Source organism: Piliocolobus tephrosceles, chromosome 10, assembly GCF_002776525.5.
Source record: "Piliocolobus tephrosceles isolate RC106 chromosome 10, ASM277652v3, whole genome shotgun sequence".
Taxonomy (NCBI): Eukaryota; Metazoa; Chordata; class Mammalia; order Primates; family Cercopithecidae; genus Piliocolobus; species Piliocolobus tephrosceles.
Window position 1 is genome coordinate 22,722,905 of NC_045443.1, and position 13,934 is coordinate 22,736,838.

Sequence of the window (13,934 nt, forward strand, 5' to 3'; positions counted from 1 at the left end):
AGGCTGGGCAGCCAGGCAGGGTTCACGTGGAAGCAGCCACCCCCCACAGAGAAAGGGACTATGAATATTCCCCTCCTCCCTGCCCAAATTGAAGAAGCAGCCCCTAGAGGAGGGTGGAGTGGGCTCCACCTCAGAGAATGCTCTTCTCGCCTTCCACGGTGAGCACGTAGAGGTTCTAGAGCCTGAGCAGGTGGAGGTGGTAGACGCCAGAATATTCATGTGCTTTAAAATAAACAAAACTGAGCTAAATACCAGAGTGAGACTGCCCCAAGAATCAAAGTGGATAAAAAGTCAGTAAAACCTGGCCAAGTTGTTCAGAGACCCATTAGAGCCAGCTAATTGGGGTGTGGGGTGGGGGTCAGGGGATAGATTTGACATGCCATAGTTGGAGCAGTTATTAGGAAACAATAAAGTGACTGTGTTTTTACCCCAAATTGAGACTCAGCTCACTGCCTACTGACTCAGCTCACCAGAGAGTCTTTCTGCCGGCCCCTCCACTTCCTCTTCTTGGCTATTGCAGGGTGGCAGGTTGAATTGAGAACAGCTGCTTACAAAGTGACCAATGCCCATCCAAGCCAGCCTGCCTCTGTCTCTTCGATTCTACCAGTAATTGAGCTTTGTGTTCCCCCATGGGCTCATGTATCTTTCAGCAAGGTTTTAAAGCGCTTTTCCTCTCCAGCATTTCACATGTTGCATAGGTTAGCAAGAGTCCAAAGATATCATACCACTGAACTAGATGGAAACCTCTGGCATCGCAATCATGATTCAGGCACCACACTGAATGGACCAGAGTGGCGATTTGGGCCCTTTCTGGACTGAATCAAACACAGACAGACACAGCTAAGTTCTGAAAAGCTAAAGCAAACCTGTGTTTGTTTTTCCTTCCATATAAAGAAGGGAGAGATTGGAGAATGTTGCTGCTTCTTTCCCAATGTGTGCCGCGTGCTTGTTTGCTGTATGGGGGAAGGCCCGCATCCTCTTGGTTTATCACTCTGTTCTCAGTACCTAGCACTGTGCATGGCACATAGAAGGCATCGAATACATATTTGTTGAATAAAGGAATGAAGGAGTGAATGAATGAATTAGTAGTGAATATTTAGAGCCTAGAGTCTTAATAATAGACAATAAATGAAACTGCCCCTAAAAGGTATTCAGACAGCTGTCTACCAGTCTTTCAGACAATCTGATGTTTTTATTCATCCACTACTCATTAGACATTTAGTAAGGCTGTGACCAGGGACTTGAGACAGACAAATATCAACAAGACTTCATTTCTAGCCCCAAAGCACCAAAGCAACAGTATGTAGAGCCATTTCACACAGGTGCAAGGGAGCAGAAGGACACAATACAGATGATATCTGGCAATGTCGTCGTAATCACCAACACATGACCTCCAAAATATTGACCCAACAAAATATCATCATGGAATTTTTGTGCCTTTTTACGACACCTCCACCCTTCACCAGGTGGGTACGATCTGCTCCAGATTCAAGCTGAGGACGTTTTATTTTAGTAAATAGGAAAATGACTCTTAAAATTAGAGTTGTTAAACATAATATTTCCATTTTATCTAGGACACTTTTCTTTTACCTTGAAATCTCTGCCTTATCATGAAGTAAAAGTTCATTTTCCTTTTTAAATCACAGTTTTATTTAATTGCTTAAGTCTTAGAAGAAAGAAATCTATTGCTTTTTAAATGGAGATAAAACACCATGCTAATTATCAACTGTACTGTAATGGAGAGGATAACCATGAAAAATAAAAGCACATATACCACTGCGCTACATAAATTCCTCATAGCTGGGTCTCTGCAATCCCGAAGGGTTTACCTGCCACTGTACATATCCAGTTGTATGGGGATCTTTTTTCGTTGCCTGGCCTATTGTAAATCCACCTAAGGGAAATTTTATCATTTAATTTAACAATCACAGGATGTTTGCTATTTATGCAATCACTATGCACACTGAAAGAGGGAAAACCCCAAATCTGCACTTAGCCAAAGCCAGAGATTTTCTATGAACAACCAAAGATGCCAGATGTAAGAATTGGTGTTTACTGACGGTGGGAGTGTAAATTAGTTCAGCCATTGTGGAAGACAGTGTGACAATTCCTCAAAGGCCTAGAGGCAGAAATACCACTTGACCCAGTAATCCCATTACTGGGTATAAACCCAAAGAAATATAAATCATTCTATTATAAAGATACATGCACACATATGTTCACTGCAGCACTATTCACAATAGCAAAGACACGGAATCAACCCAAAAGCCCATCAATGATAGACTGGATAAAGAAAATGTGGTACATATACACCATGGAATACTATGCAGCCATAAAAAGGAATGAGATCATATCCTTCATAGGGACATGGATGAAGTTGGAAGCCATTATTCTCAGCAAACTAACCCAGGAACAGAAAACCAAACACCGCATGTTCTCACTTATAAGTGAGAGCTGATCGATAAGAACACATGGACACATGGGCAGGAACAACAACACACCTGTCAGGGGTGGGGTGAGGGAAGGAAGAGTATCAGGAAGAACAGCTAATGAATGCTGGGCTTAATACCTGGGTAATGGAATGATATGTGGAGTAAACTACTATGGCACATGTTTTCCTATGAAACAAACCTGCATATCCTGCACATGTACCCCTGGACTTAAACTAAAAGTTGAAAAAAAAAGAAAGAAAAATTGCAACATAGAATTAAGCCAACTTAAAGTCATCAAATGACACTGTTATTCATGATCATAACATAGTAAATAAACTAAATTTCCAACAAAGATCATTGGTTAAATACATTTAATGATATTCATATGACAGAAAATTATGCAAACTTTGAAATATATGTCTGGGCTAATGTTAATGGCATGGAAGAAATGCTTGTAGTAGCATAAATGCTTGTAGTGAATAAACTCAAGGAACAAAAATTTTAAAAAGATCTTAAAAAAAGAATTGGCACTTCAAACTAAAAAGTGTGAAAACATTAATTCTAGAAATTTATAAGCACATGTTTATGATATACACAAAAGGATGGTCACCACATCATTATTCATAAAAGTGAGAAATTACAACGTAACTATCCAATGACAGTAGATTAATTAAATAAATTTGTATCTATCCTAACAATAGAAAATCTTAGAGTCATTAGAAGTGATAATGTAGACTGCATATACTACCACTAGAAAAATATTTGCAATGTACCATCAAATTCATTATATTTTTGCTTCATTTATACACACATTGGCATTGAATGATCCAGAAGAATATAAACCAAAATATTGGCGATGTTTGTTAAATGTCAATTACTTTTACAAATGAAAATAGTGTTGCTTTTATCCTTTAAATATCAACCTTGAGAAAGTACAGATCTTTAAAGAGGTTTTTTAATTTCCTGTGCTCAGCTATACAACAAATACACATGAAGAAATCATTAAAGAAAAGAAGTCTAACGTAAATCTGTCAGCAGCATAAACAATCTTTTTAAAAGTATTTTTTATGGTAATACTTGGAAAATAAATAATTATTTTTCCAAAATAAAAAATTATAAAGCTATTTTTTCACAAGTTTGTAAATTAAAAATTAATTAATTATATGAGAAAATACTAAAGGTATAATTTTGAGTGAATAAAAGAGGATATAAAATTAAATACACAAAATACATACAATTTAGAAATACACACATACAAACAAACATACATAAAAGAGACTGTTTACAATGAGTACTTCTGAGTGAGGGAATTTGAGCAGGCTTTTTCTTCTTTTCATTACATTTAAAAATTTTCTATAGTAAATATGTATTCTTTCCAAAATCAGACAAATAATATAACACTATGAATTGTTTAAATGAACATGGGGTACATAAAATCATATACTATATATGTTTATTTTATCAACAATGGAAACAAACTAAAGATTTCACATCCCAGGCAAGACATAGTGGGACAAAAGGCCCTTTTCTCATTGTGGTCACCTGGAAATCTCTGGTAGTGTCTTCTGTGTTTAAGATCTGAAAAATGGAGAATGTGTGACTCTGAATTCATTTCCACTTCCTCCTGGTACCTAATTAGAGTGACACAGCTCTTACGGTCTTGGCTGCTTCCTTCTCATGCAAGGCCATAGCTAGAACACAGTTCAACAGAAAGGGGAAAAAATCGATTCCTTCAAAGCTCATTATCATTATCCAAAACAGTCAAACTGTAAGACTTGGAACCCCACGTTACTCAGTTTCTTACTGATTTAAGGAATGAAACTAGGAATCTCCTCTTATCTGTGGAGGACGCATTCCAAGACCCCCAGTGGATGTCTGAAACTTCAGATGGTACCAAGCCCTGTATACCATTTTTTCCCATTTTTCCTATACATACATGCCTAGGATAAAATTTGATTTATAAATTAGGCACAGTAAGAGATTAACAATAATAGCAATAATAAAATAGAACAATTATAACAATATACCTGCATCATCACTCTTGCATTTTGGGGCCATTGGTAAAGTAAAATAGGTATTCCTTGAACACAAGCATGGTGATCCCACAACCAAGATGGATATTAAATGATTCATGGGCAGCAAGTGTCAACAGTGTGGAGACGCTGACCAAAGGATAGATTCACATCCCAGGCAAGATGCAGTGGGACAAAGCGAGATCTCATCACACTACTCAAAACAGAGCACAACTTAAGACTTACGAATTATCTCTGGAATTTCCATTTAATATTTTTGGACCAAATTAACCATGGACAACTGAAACCACGTAAAAAAACCCCACAGATATGGAAGAACTGCTGTTAATTAGATTATAAATTTTATCAAATCCGGGACCACATTCTTGTATTCATCACTGTATTGCCAGCACCTAACTGGTACATGGTAGACATTCAGCAAACGTGGTTGAATGAATGATTGAAATCAGTTGATTGATTGCTGGACTCTGTTGTCTTCCATAAAATTTTTCAGGCCATAGTACAGCACCCTCAGCACTAATTCCGTGAAAAAGCAGGGTGTGTCACAAGGTCACATTTCATTGTCAGATACTCTTTTACAGAAAGTGCAATTAATAGGCACAGAATGTGTCCAAAGGCATGGATTTTCTCCTCATGATGGACTAATAATTAGCAATTATCCAACAACTAATCCTCTCAAGGTAACTATTGCCACCTGCAGCTAAGGCTCAGCAAGACCGAGTAAATTTTTCAATGTCACAAGGTTGATAAATGACAGAACCAAGATTGGATCCTGATCTCTGGGACTCCAAAGTCCAGACATTTTCCAGGTGAGAACAAGCTTCCTGTCATCCCACCCAGCCAGGTGAGGATGGCTATGGATTCTACATTTGTTATCTGTTTTAATTATCATCACAAACCTATGAAGTAGATTAGCACATTATACTCATTTTTCAGATGATGCAACAAAGGTACAGAGAGGTTAGTAACTTGCCCAAGGTCACACAGCTCCTGATAGAGCCAGGTCAGAATGAGAAGCTAAAATAGATTATTTTACCAGAAGTCTATCAAATCCATCATGAGAGAGTGCATTAATGATACATAGTATCATTATTTCCAAGATGACTCACAACTTTGTCAAAAGACTGACCACACTCTATACTAACTTATATAATTATTCAATTGATCCAACTAGTTTCCTAAAACACTCTGCTCTCAAATGAAGACTGATAGACTCCCAAGTTACAAAAAACCCCACTATAATTTTTCACTTGAGTATTGATTATACAGTACAGACCAAAACTCTCCAACCACCTCCATTTGCAAGGCAGAGAACAAAAGTACAACTGTATCTAATATTGAGAAGTTATCCTCAAACCAACAAACCGATAAAACATGTTCTATTCTCCTCCCTGGAAAAATAAACCTGCAAAACAATCTGGAATGCCAGATTCACATTTAGACTCCTGAAACTCCAGGAAGTTTGGTCTTGCAACCTGGGGACACAGGGCAAGCCTATACCACGTGCATATGTCGGCTCCACAGCCCCATATCAAAGTTCCTTCCACAATGTCTCCCTCAAAGAGCTGTCCCTTAGCCGTCCCTTGCCCCCTCTGATGTGTGGCCTAGGATTGTACACACCAGGGGACAAGCCACTCTCAGGAAGAAGATTGAGGAAAATGCCCCACGCAGGCAGGCAGGCTGTGGAAGTAGACTTGGGTCATTTGGGCAGGAAATTTCAGGGTCTAGAAAGGTCCCATTAACACCCTGCCTCATTGAGAAAGGGTGAAACCAGAGAAAAAGAAGGATGTGGCCCCTTATAGTGCACAGAGCATGGACCCCTCTCACCAGGGATTAAGGGGAACATTCATGAAAATCTTAAATAGCTCTTACATATACTTTCAACAGAGACGGTTGCTTATATAAACATCTTAAAATGCCTCCCCTCTCCTGATCCTTCCCTAACCAAGACCTATCTATCAAGTACAGTTCATTCAGTCCTCTTCCAGGAGGCCTTCTCCAACAACTTGAGCCCACAGAAACAGCTCCTTTCTCTAAACAGTCAAAGCATTTATACTGTAGTTTCCAAATTTAGTTCTTAATTACGCATATTTTCAAGGTTCCTTAAATCCTGTCGATTGGGCAGATTTTGTTCCTGCAAATCAGTGGTTCTCAGTCAGGGGCACTTCCCCCCCCAGGGCGTATTTTGCCAACTCTGGAGACACAGTTGGTTGTCTCATTTAGTGGACAGAGGCCAGGGGTGCTGCTAAACATTCTACAATGTGCCCGGACGGCACTCCACAACAAAGCAGTATGCAGCCTAAAATGTCAGGAGGGTTGAAACTAAGAACCTCTGCTCTAGAGTAAGAGCTCTTTGAGAATATAAAGGATGCTTACTCCTCTGATCTGCTACACTGCCGAACAGCGTGCTGGACACACAGTAGGTCTCATTAAATATCTGTTGACCGATTGGGTGGCTATCTGGTTCCACACCTTCCTAAATATTCATTCACATAATATCTAAGCAAGATGTAGCGTACCAGGGACCATGCTGGGCTCTGGGAATGCAACTATGAATGAGGCACAGTTCCTGTCTGTGAGAAACTTAAAATTTAGCAGGGAAGGCAGGCAAGTGCACTCATATTTTTAATACATCATGATTAATGCACCTGTCGCTACCAGTCATTTGTGTATTTCTCTGTTTATTTTCTGTCTCTCACCATTATCCTATAAATTCCAAGAAAGCAAAAATGTTGTTCAGTTCACAGCTACAGACCCAGCATCTCCTATCCTATAGTAATAGTGGTAGACACAGAGTAGTAGGTATTTAGAATAATTGAAAGGATTACAAGCATATGTGCATGGTATAAAGACAACAGAGAGGAGAAGCTTCTAAGCACAGCCTGGGAAGGCAGGAAGGAGTAGGGGAAGCCACCTTGAGGAGAACTAATAAGTCTGAGCATTAATTATATGCTGGAAATAGTTCTAAGCATTTTAAACACATTATCTATTCTAATTCTTACAACAATCCTTTAAGAAGCTTCATTTTACAGATAGAGAAATGAGCAATGAAGGCTGATCTGCTCAACAACACAGCAAGTGATGGAATCAGGATTTGAACACAGCTGACTTCAGAACCTTTGCTCTTAACCACTATAATGTACTGTCAATAGATGAGAAGGAACTGGCCAGGTGAAAGGCAGGAAGATGTGGCCTTAAAGTCAAGTCATTCCAGGTGGAGGGGATGGCTCGAGCAAACCCAATATAGCCTGGCCTATTTCAGGAACCATAATTATTCCAATATTAGCAAAGAATAAAAAGAAAAACTGATGAAAGATGACATTGGAGAAGTAATCAGAGCCAAATCATGAGAGAGATGTATACAGCATTGCTTCATTTATCCAAAATTAGCAGGGAACAAGCATGAGGTTTAGAATTAAATAGCTCCAGGTTGGAAATCAAACTCCATCATTTTGTTCATGGATCTCTCTAAACCTCCGTATCCTCATCTGTAAAACAAGGAACATACACAAACCTACTTTATAAGGTTGCTTTGGGGGAAAAAACATATATAAGTGCTAAGAACTGGGCCTGGTATATTTTACGTATCCAATAAATGTTAGTGATTGATTTTTGCTATTGCGATTATTGCTGATGAGATTTTTTTCCACATTTGTAAATTTGCAACATAACTGTAGCATATTTTCTTGAGCACCAAAACTTATTAAACCCTCTTTTTCCTAAACTAACTTTTCAAAGTGAATTCCATAAATCTCCAACTTACAAACACCAAACTTACATTTTATCCATACAGGTGGCTGCACCTACGCTCATCCCCTCCACTCCCAATGCCCTTCTCCTGTCACCAGGACAATTATGGAAATTTCTGAGCTTTTAACATCCCTGGATTCAAAAATAGGGAAATAAAAGAGGCCACATAAAGGTGGAACTGCTGAAAGTAGTCGTTTGTTCAGAATTTTGAAAGAACTTGACTGCTTAGAGTAATGGTTACCACCCAATGAGTCGACAGAATTTTCAAAACAACCACTTCACTGTATTAACCTCTATTCTATTTCCCAAACCCACTGGTAACAGTGATGTGCCATCTCTGCTGATAGCTAACATGCAGCCAGTACCATTAGATCCTTGATGTTTGTCCATTTCTAATGAGCCACACCTTAAATACATTCAAAGATTCCCGGCTTCGTCTTACTACCCAGCCCACTTTTCTATGGTGGTCTCCATGGGTGACTTAATAACTTTCCATACAGTAAACACACCAGGCACTTCTGAATCTCTCCGCCTTGATCTTTGCTGTTCTCTCTGCCTGGCATATACTTCTATCCTCACCTCTTACCACGATGCCACCCTACCATCCTTAGAGGCTTACTCCAAACACCACCTCCTCTCTGAAACCCGATTTCCCTCCCTTCAGTAGAATTAAATGTCATGTTGTGGGAACGTCCCCAGCACTCACTGGTGTTTCTGTTGTTACACCAATCACGTATTAAACAGAGATAGGTGGCAAGCATCATTCCAGGTGCTGTCTATATGCTATCATGTAGTTTTCACCAGAAACTTGTAAGACATTCTTACAAGCCCCAATTTACAAATCAAGGAACTAAAGCTCTGAGAGTTGGACTTACCAATGATTGCACAACTGGAAAGGGATACAGCCAGAATTCCAACCATGTTCTGACAGCTCCCAAATCCATAACATTTTCACTCTGCTATGTTTCCTCTCTTTCATGGCCCTATTTCCAGTTAGTTAATTATATACATTATCTGTCTCTTCCATGGGATTATAGCAATTCCCTTGAAGACCAGGGCATGTTCATTTTCATAAACGTGGATAATGATATATCCATTTATACAAGATTCTTATGAGGATTAAATGAGACAATACATACTAGCATAGTGTCAGGCAGATAATAAGCACCTACTAACTTGCTAGTTTAATTGTTATTATTATTGTTACCATGTCACATGCCAAGAATAAAGCCTTGCACATAAATTCTGAGTTCAGGTTCATTTCTGAGGAGCAAATGAAATGGATGAGGATCTGAAGGAAGAAACAAACACTACTTTGGTTTGGCATTTCCCACAATGTCACTTAATCAAAAGTAACAAGAATTAATAAAGTTTCTATAATAAGTTCTATTGATTCCTTTTTCTTTCTATCGCCACATAAACATTAGGAAAACTTCCTGTTCTGTTCAAAACTCTTACAGCTTTCTTACTTTCTTCCTGCCATCTCCTATGCAATTTGACAAGGTTCGTCTCCGAGAATTCAGTACACATCAAGTACTGAGCTAGAAGAAGAAGAAAATTACAAAAGTAAATGGAAGCACAGAGGGCAAAATTAAATCTTAAATTTTGGTGTTTATAAACATAGGGAAACACTCTCTTTTCTCTTCATAGAATTTAACCGTATATTGTCATCGCATTTATTTAATTGTGTGTCAATCATCCTCTAGTAGGAGGCAAGTTGTTAGAGGAGGCAATCTATCCATTCTATTCACTGCAATCCCCTAAGGCCTAACACGTATCTGATGCAGAGTAGTCACTCATGAAATATTGGTCAATTGACTGATTGCAAATGTTTGTGTTTACATATGTATACACATATATATTTTTAGACACCATTCCATGATTTGTGAATAAATTCACATAAAACTCCACACATAAGTGCACCTTGTGCATTTGTGTGCATATATTCGTATTTATGCAGAAGATGTTTCAGACTGGAGAAAAACAGATGCTTGTTTGTCAAAGATGTGTCTCCTTAACATGATAATGGCTTCTGACTGACTGGTCTAATATTTAACAAATAAACACTACTGCCATATACTAACAATCCAAATGTTAAAGAACATTAAATGTGCATGTAAAAAAATAATTAACTCAAGCTATGAAACTTCTCCCACCTTTCAAAATGTCTTGTCCCTGTTCATTAGCATAAGTGTACGTGGTTGGGGAGAGGGGTAAGGACCAATAATGTTTACCTGTAAATCTGGCAGGAGAAATATTCCAAATTCTCATGGGCTGACCAGATTTCCTTATTTATGTTGTAACATATACCAGATATTATAATTTATAACAATTATAAAGCAACCATTTTCTGGGTACACAATGTACCAGATACTTGGCATCAGTTTCTATTAAAAATTTAAACCTTCTAACAACTCTGCAATATAGATAAACAAGAAAGCCAGGACTCAAAAAATATAGTAACTTGCCAAAGATTCTCTGCTGTTTATCTAGTCACAGCATACTCAGTGTACAAATTCAGAATTCTACTCTGAAGCTCAAACTTATTTCAATAAGCAATGGTGCCTTTTACATGGTTTTACAGCCACTAACTTTGAGGGATATGTGTTTAGGTCATTTTTATAGTGTATGGATTTTAATAAGTAATTCCCTGCACATAAAGACCAGACCAAATAACATCCAAACACATTGAAGATTGCTCCAGGCTACAGAAAGCAAGGAACAAATGTGTCTCAGAAACTATCAGCCTGTGTTTCTCAGAACATGAAGCATTTTCCACTTGATTGTGTCCTCTAACAAGAAATCTGTCCTCTAACAGGGCTTCATTATTCCTCCTCCTATATTAAAAAAATGGACTCTTTCATTGCAAACCAATGGGAAGTTCTTAACTCATTTCCTTAGATCACTTGAAATGAAAGTGCTTTCTGTCTTTAGGGAAAATAATTGCTGGATGTGATGCCTTTGCCTGCTTTTGAGTCCCACAATCAATACTGTGAAGGAAAGAAAAAATTAACCCTTATATACTTTTAGGAAGAGTGGAGTTATTTTTAAATTCAATGATGGTAGAGTTCTAAAAAGACAGAAGGAAAGTCCTCCCTTCCAAGGAGAATGCAGTTGCCTTCCTCTAAACAAGTTGGCTCTGTTATCTTTTTAACCCTCTTTCCAGGAGGAGGCCTGAGAAGGAAAAGGAAACCATAGGTTTAAAAAGTTTTTAAAAATGTATAGATGCTCCTGAATATTTGTAAATAACTGTAGTGAAAAATGTTTACATTAGAACTCACCTGCCCCTGCACTGATTAGAAAGACCCTCTGCAGAGCAGAGGAGAGCATTTCCAACCACCCAGACCACAATCACAGGAAGAAGCCAACGGCAGCATCTTCAGCCCCAGGAACTAAAGGTGAAAGGGGCACCTCGCAGTGGTGGAAGCACCCGTATGTTCCCTCAACACGCCTGTGGAGGTGGAGAGGAAGGGGAAGCAGCTCTGCCTTCCCTCCAATCTAACTACACAACCCCTGCTGCCGTAACTTATTTTTAGACATTCAATCTAAAATTCCCGGAAAGGAAGCGGATCTACAACCTCTGAGTGATCCTCAGAGTTCTGATTTCCAACCTGGCTTGGGGATTTTGTTTGTTTTCTGACTTCAGGTGCCTACTTAAAGTACATCTCCCATCTTCCAGAGGCATCCACAGTCTAAGCCAATAAAAAGAGCTGGGAGCTTTGGAGCTTTAAGTGATGAAAAATCCAGCACCCACAGGTCAAAAGTAATGACCTTGGGGAAGTTACTCATCCTTCTGAAGAATCAATATGTGGTCAACAAGATGAGATAATAATACTAGAAAGTTGTTTGACATTTCAACAGAAAAATTGCACAGTATCGTCTCTTAGTAGGACGTCAGTCAGTACTATGCATTTGCTGTGGGCACACTGCGCAAAGCTGCGGGATCCGTCCATGTTTCCACTGCCCACCACTCCGACGTTGGGGATTTATGTCACCAACTGTGCACCCCACCTCGGGGAGATGCCTTTTACCTGCTTCTTGTTCCCTACAGCTTCAAATGTCTGCAGAGCCCAAGAGATAGATTCTCATTAAGTGCAAGAGACTAAGTTATCCTGGGTTCTTCTTCCCTCTGTTTATCCGTAAATTGTTAAATAAAACTCCGCTTTCTGAAGAAATGCGTCGAGTCTTTACCTGCGCAAAGCAGGTGTCTGCACATCTCTGGGGGTCAGGGGTGGGGAAGGGACCCTAACTAAAGTCTCCAGGTTGGGAATGGCACAAATGGAGGGAAAGGACATGAAAGAGCGGATGAAAGGGATGCCCCTGCGAGGCGGTGCAAGGCGGTCCTCGCCGGTGACCCTGTCCTCTGCACTGGGGGAGGAAAGGACACTAGAGGGGATGAGCCGCGAGGGCAGGAGTACCTGAACGCTTTGGCCGCGGTCTGGTTCCTCCTCCACGCCGTGCCCTGTTGCAGCACCCCCTGCACGATCTCCTTCTCGTTGGGCAGCCGGTAGACGGGGAAGATGTAGAGCCAACAGAGGACCACGACACAGAGGGCACTGGCTCCCATGGGCAGCCGGGTCCGCGGGAACTTCCACGCCAGTACAGCCATGGTCCCTCTGGACGTTTGTCGCCGGGCCCGCCCGCAGGGGCTCATCGCAGCCCCGGCGTCCCAGGGGCGGGGGCCGGGGCCTCAGCACAAAGCTAGGCGAAGTGGCAGCGGAGGGTCTCCCACCGCCGGCCCCCCATGCACACACACCTTTCGTTCTCTTGCTTGCAAACGCACGCACGCTTCTTCTGCCCCGTCGGCCCCAAAGGTCAGCGCAAGGATTTTTTTAAATGCAACTTTTCCGAGGATTTCTTTCTAGGGGAAGTGGCTGGGGGGCAAGTCACGATCTATGGCCATGGTCGCTTCCCTGCAGAAGGCGGGCGCTGGGGTCTCCGAGAGCACAGACAGCGGCGGCGGCGAGTCGCTCCGGCCGGTTCTGCCGCATCACGGTCGCCCTCGGCGAGGGTCCGGGAAAAGGCTCGGCTCTCTCCCAGACATTTGGCCCGTGGCGTCCCCTTGTCCCCTTCCAAGCGATGCTCCTGCACCCTTCGCCGCCTCCCGCGCTACTGCGCCGCCAGGCAACCCCCCCAGACGCGCTCTCTGCGCCGCGCCAAGTCCTTGGAAATTTCCACGGCGGCCCGGGACCGCTATCCTGCCCCGGGCTCCTCCGCCTCGCCCGCCAGGACCCTCGCTCTCCACCCCTCCCGGAGAAGAAAAGAACTCGCTCTCATCAGTTAATTCAGCGGCGCGCCGCAGCCTTCCGCTGCGCCCTGGACTTCGCAGACAAACGCCCGGGGATTGGTGGAAATCAAGGTCTCCCCCTCCCTCCCCCACCCGCAAAATTGCCTCTTTCGACCCGATCCGAGCAGCGACACTCGCCCAGAGCGCGCACCCCTCACTCGTGCCCTGGAGATAACGGCAGACAATAAAAAACAACAGCCCCCGCCAGTAGAAATATATCAGTCCCTGAGTGCGGCGGAGACTGGCTAATATCCTGACCCTTCGACACGCGGCCGATGTGCCCGGGCTGTCACCCTGCTGCGGTCACCCTTGTCTTTCCCTAACTGGTTGGATATTAACCCGCAGCCAGGCGCGAGGAGGCTGGCGGAGATTTATTCCTTCCTGGGCCCCCACCCCCATTAGCCGGTCCCGTAGCCGCGGCCCTTGTGCGCG

General features: G+C 41.6%; 1 protein-coding gene across 2 annotated transcripts in view; it reads right to left on the reverse strand.

Moving 5' to 3' along the window:
- ST8SIA1 (ST8 alpha-N-acetyl-neuraminide alpha-2,8-sialyltransferase 1) overlaps positions 1–13,350 on the reverse strand; it is a 139,384-nt gene extending 126,034 nt beyond the window's left edge. Inside the window, exon 1 of one of the 2 annotated variants that reach the window (XM_023209077.1) lies at positions 12,634–13,350. In XM_023209077.1, the coding sequence (XP_023064845.1) occupies positions 12,634–12,869 (236 nt within the window). In that variant the 5' untranslated portion in view covers positions 12,870–13,350. The remainder of the gene's footprint in view (positions 1–12,633) is intronic. The other variant, XM_023209078.1, reaches the window with a different exon arrangement.
- Positions 13,351–13,934: the final 584 nt, after the last annotated feature.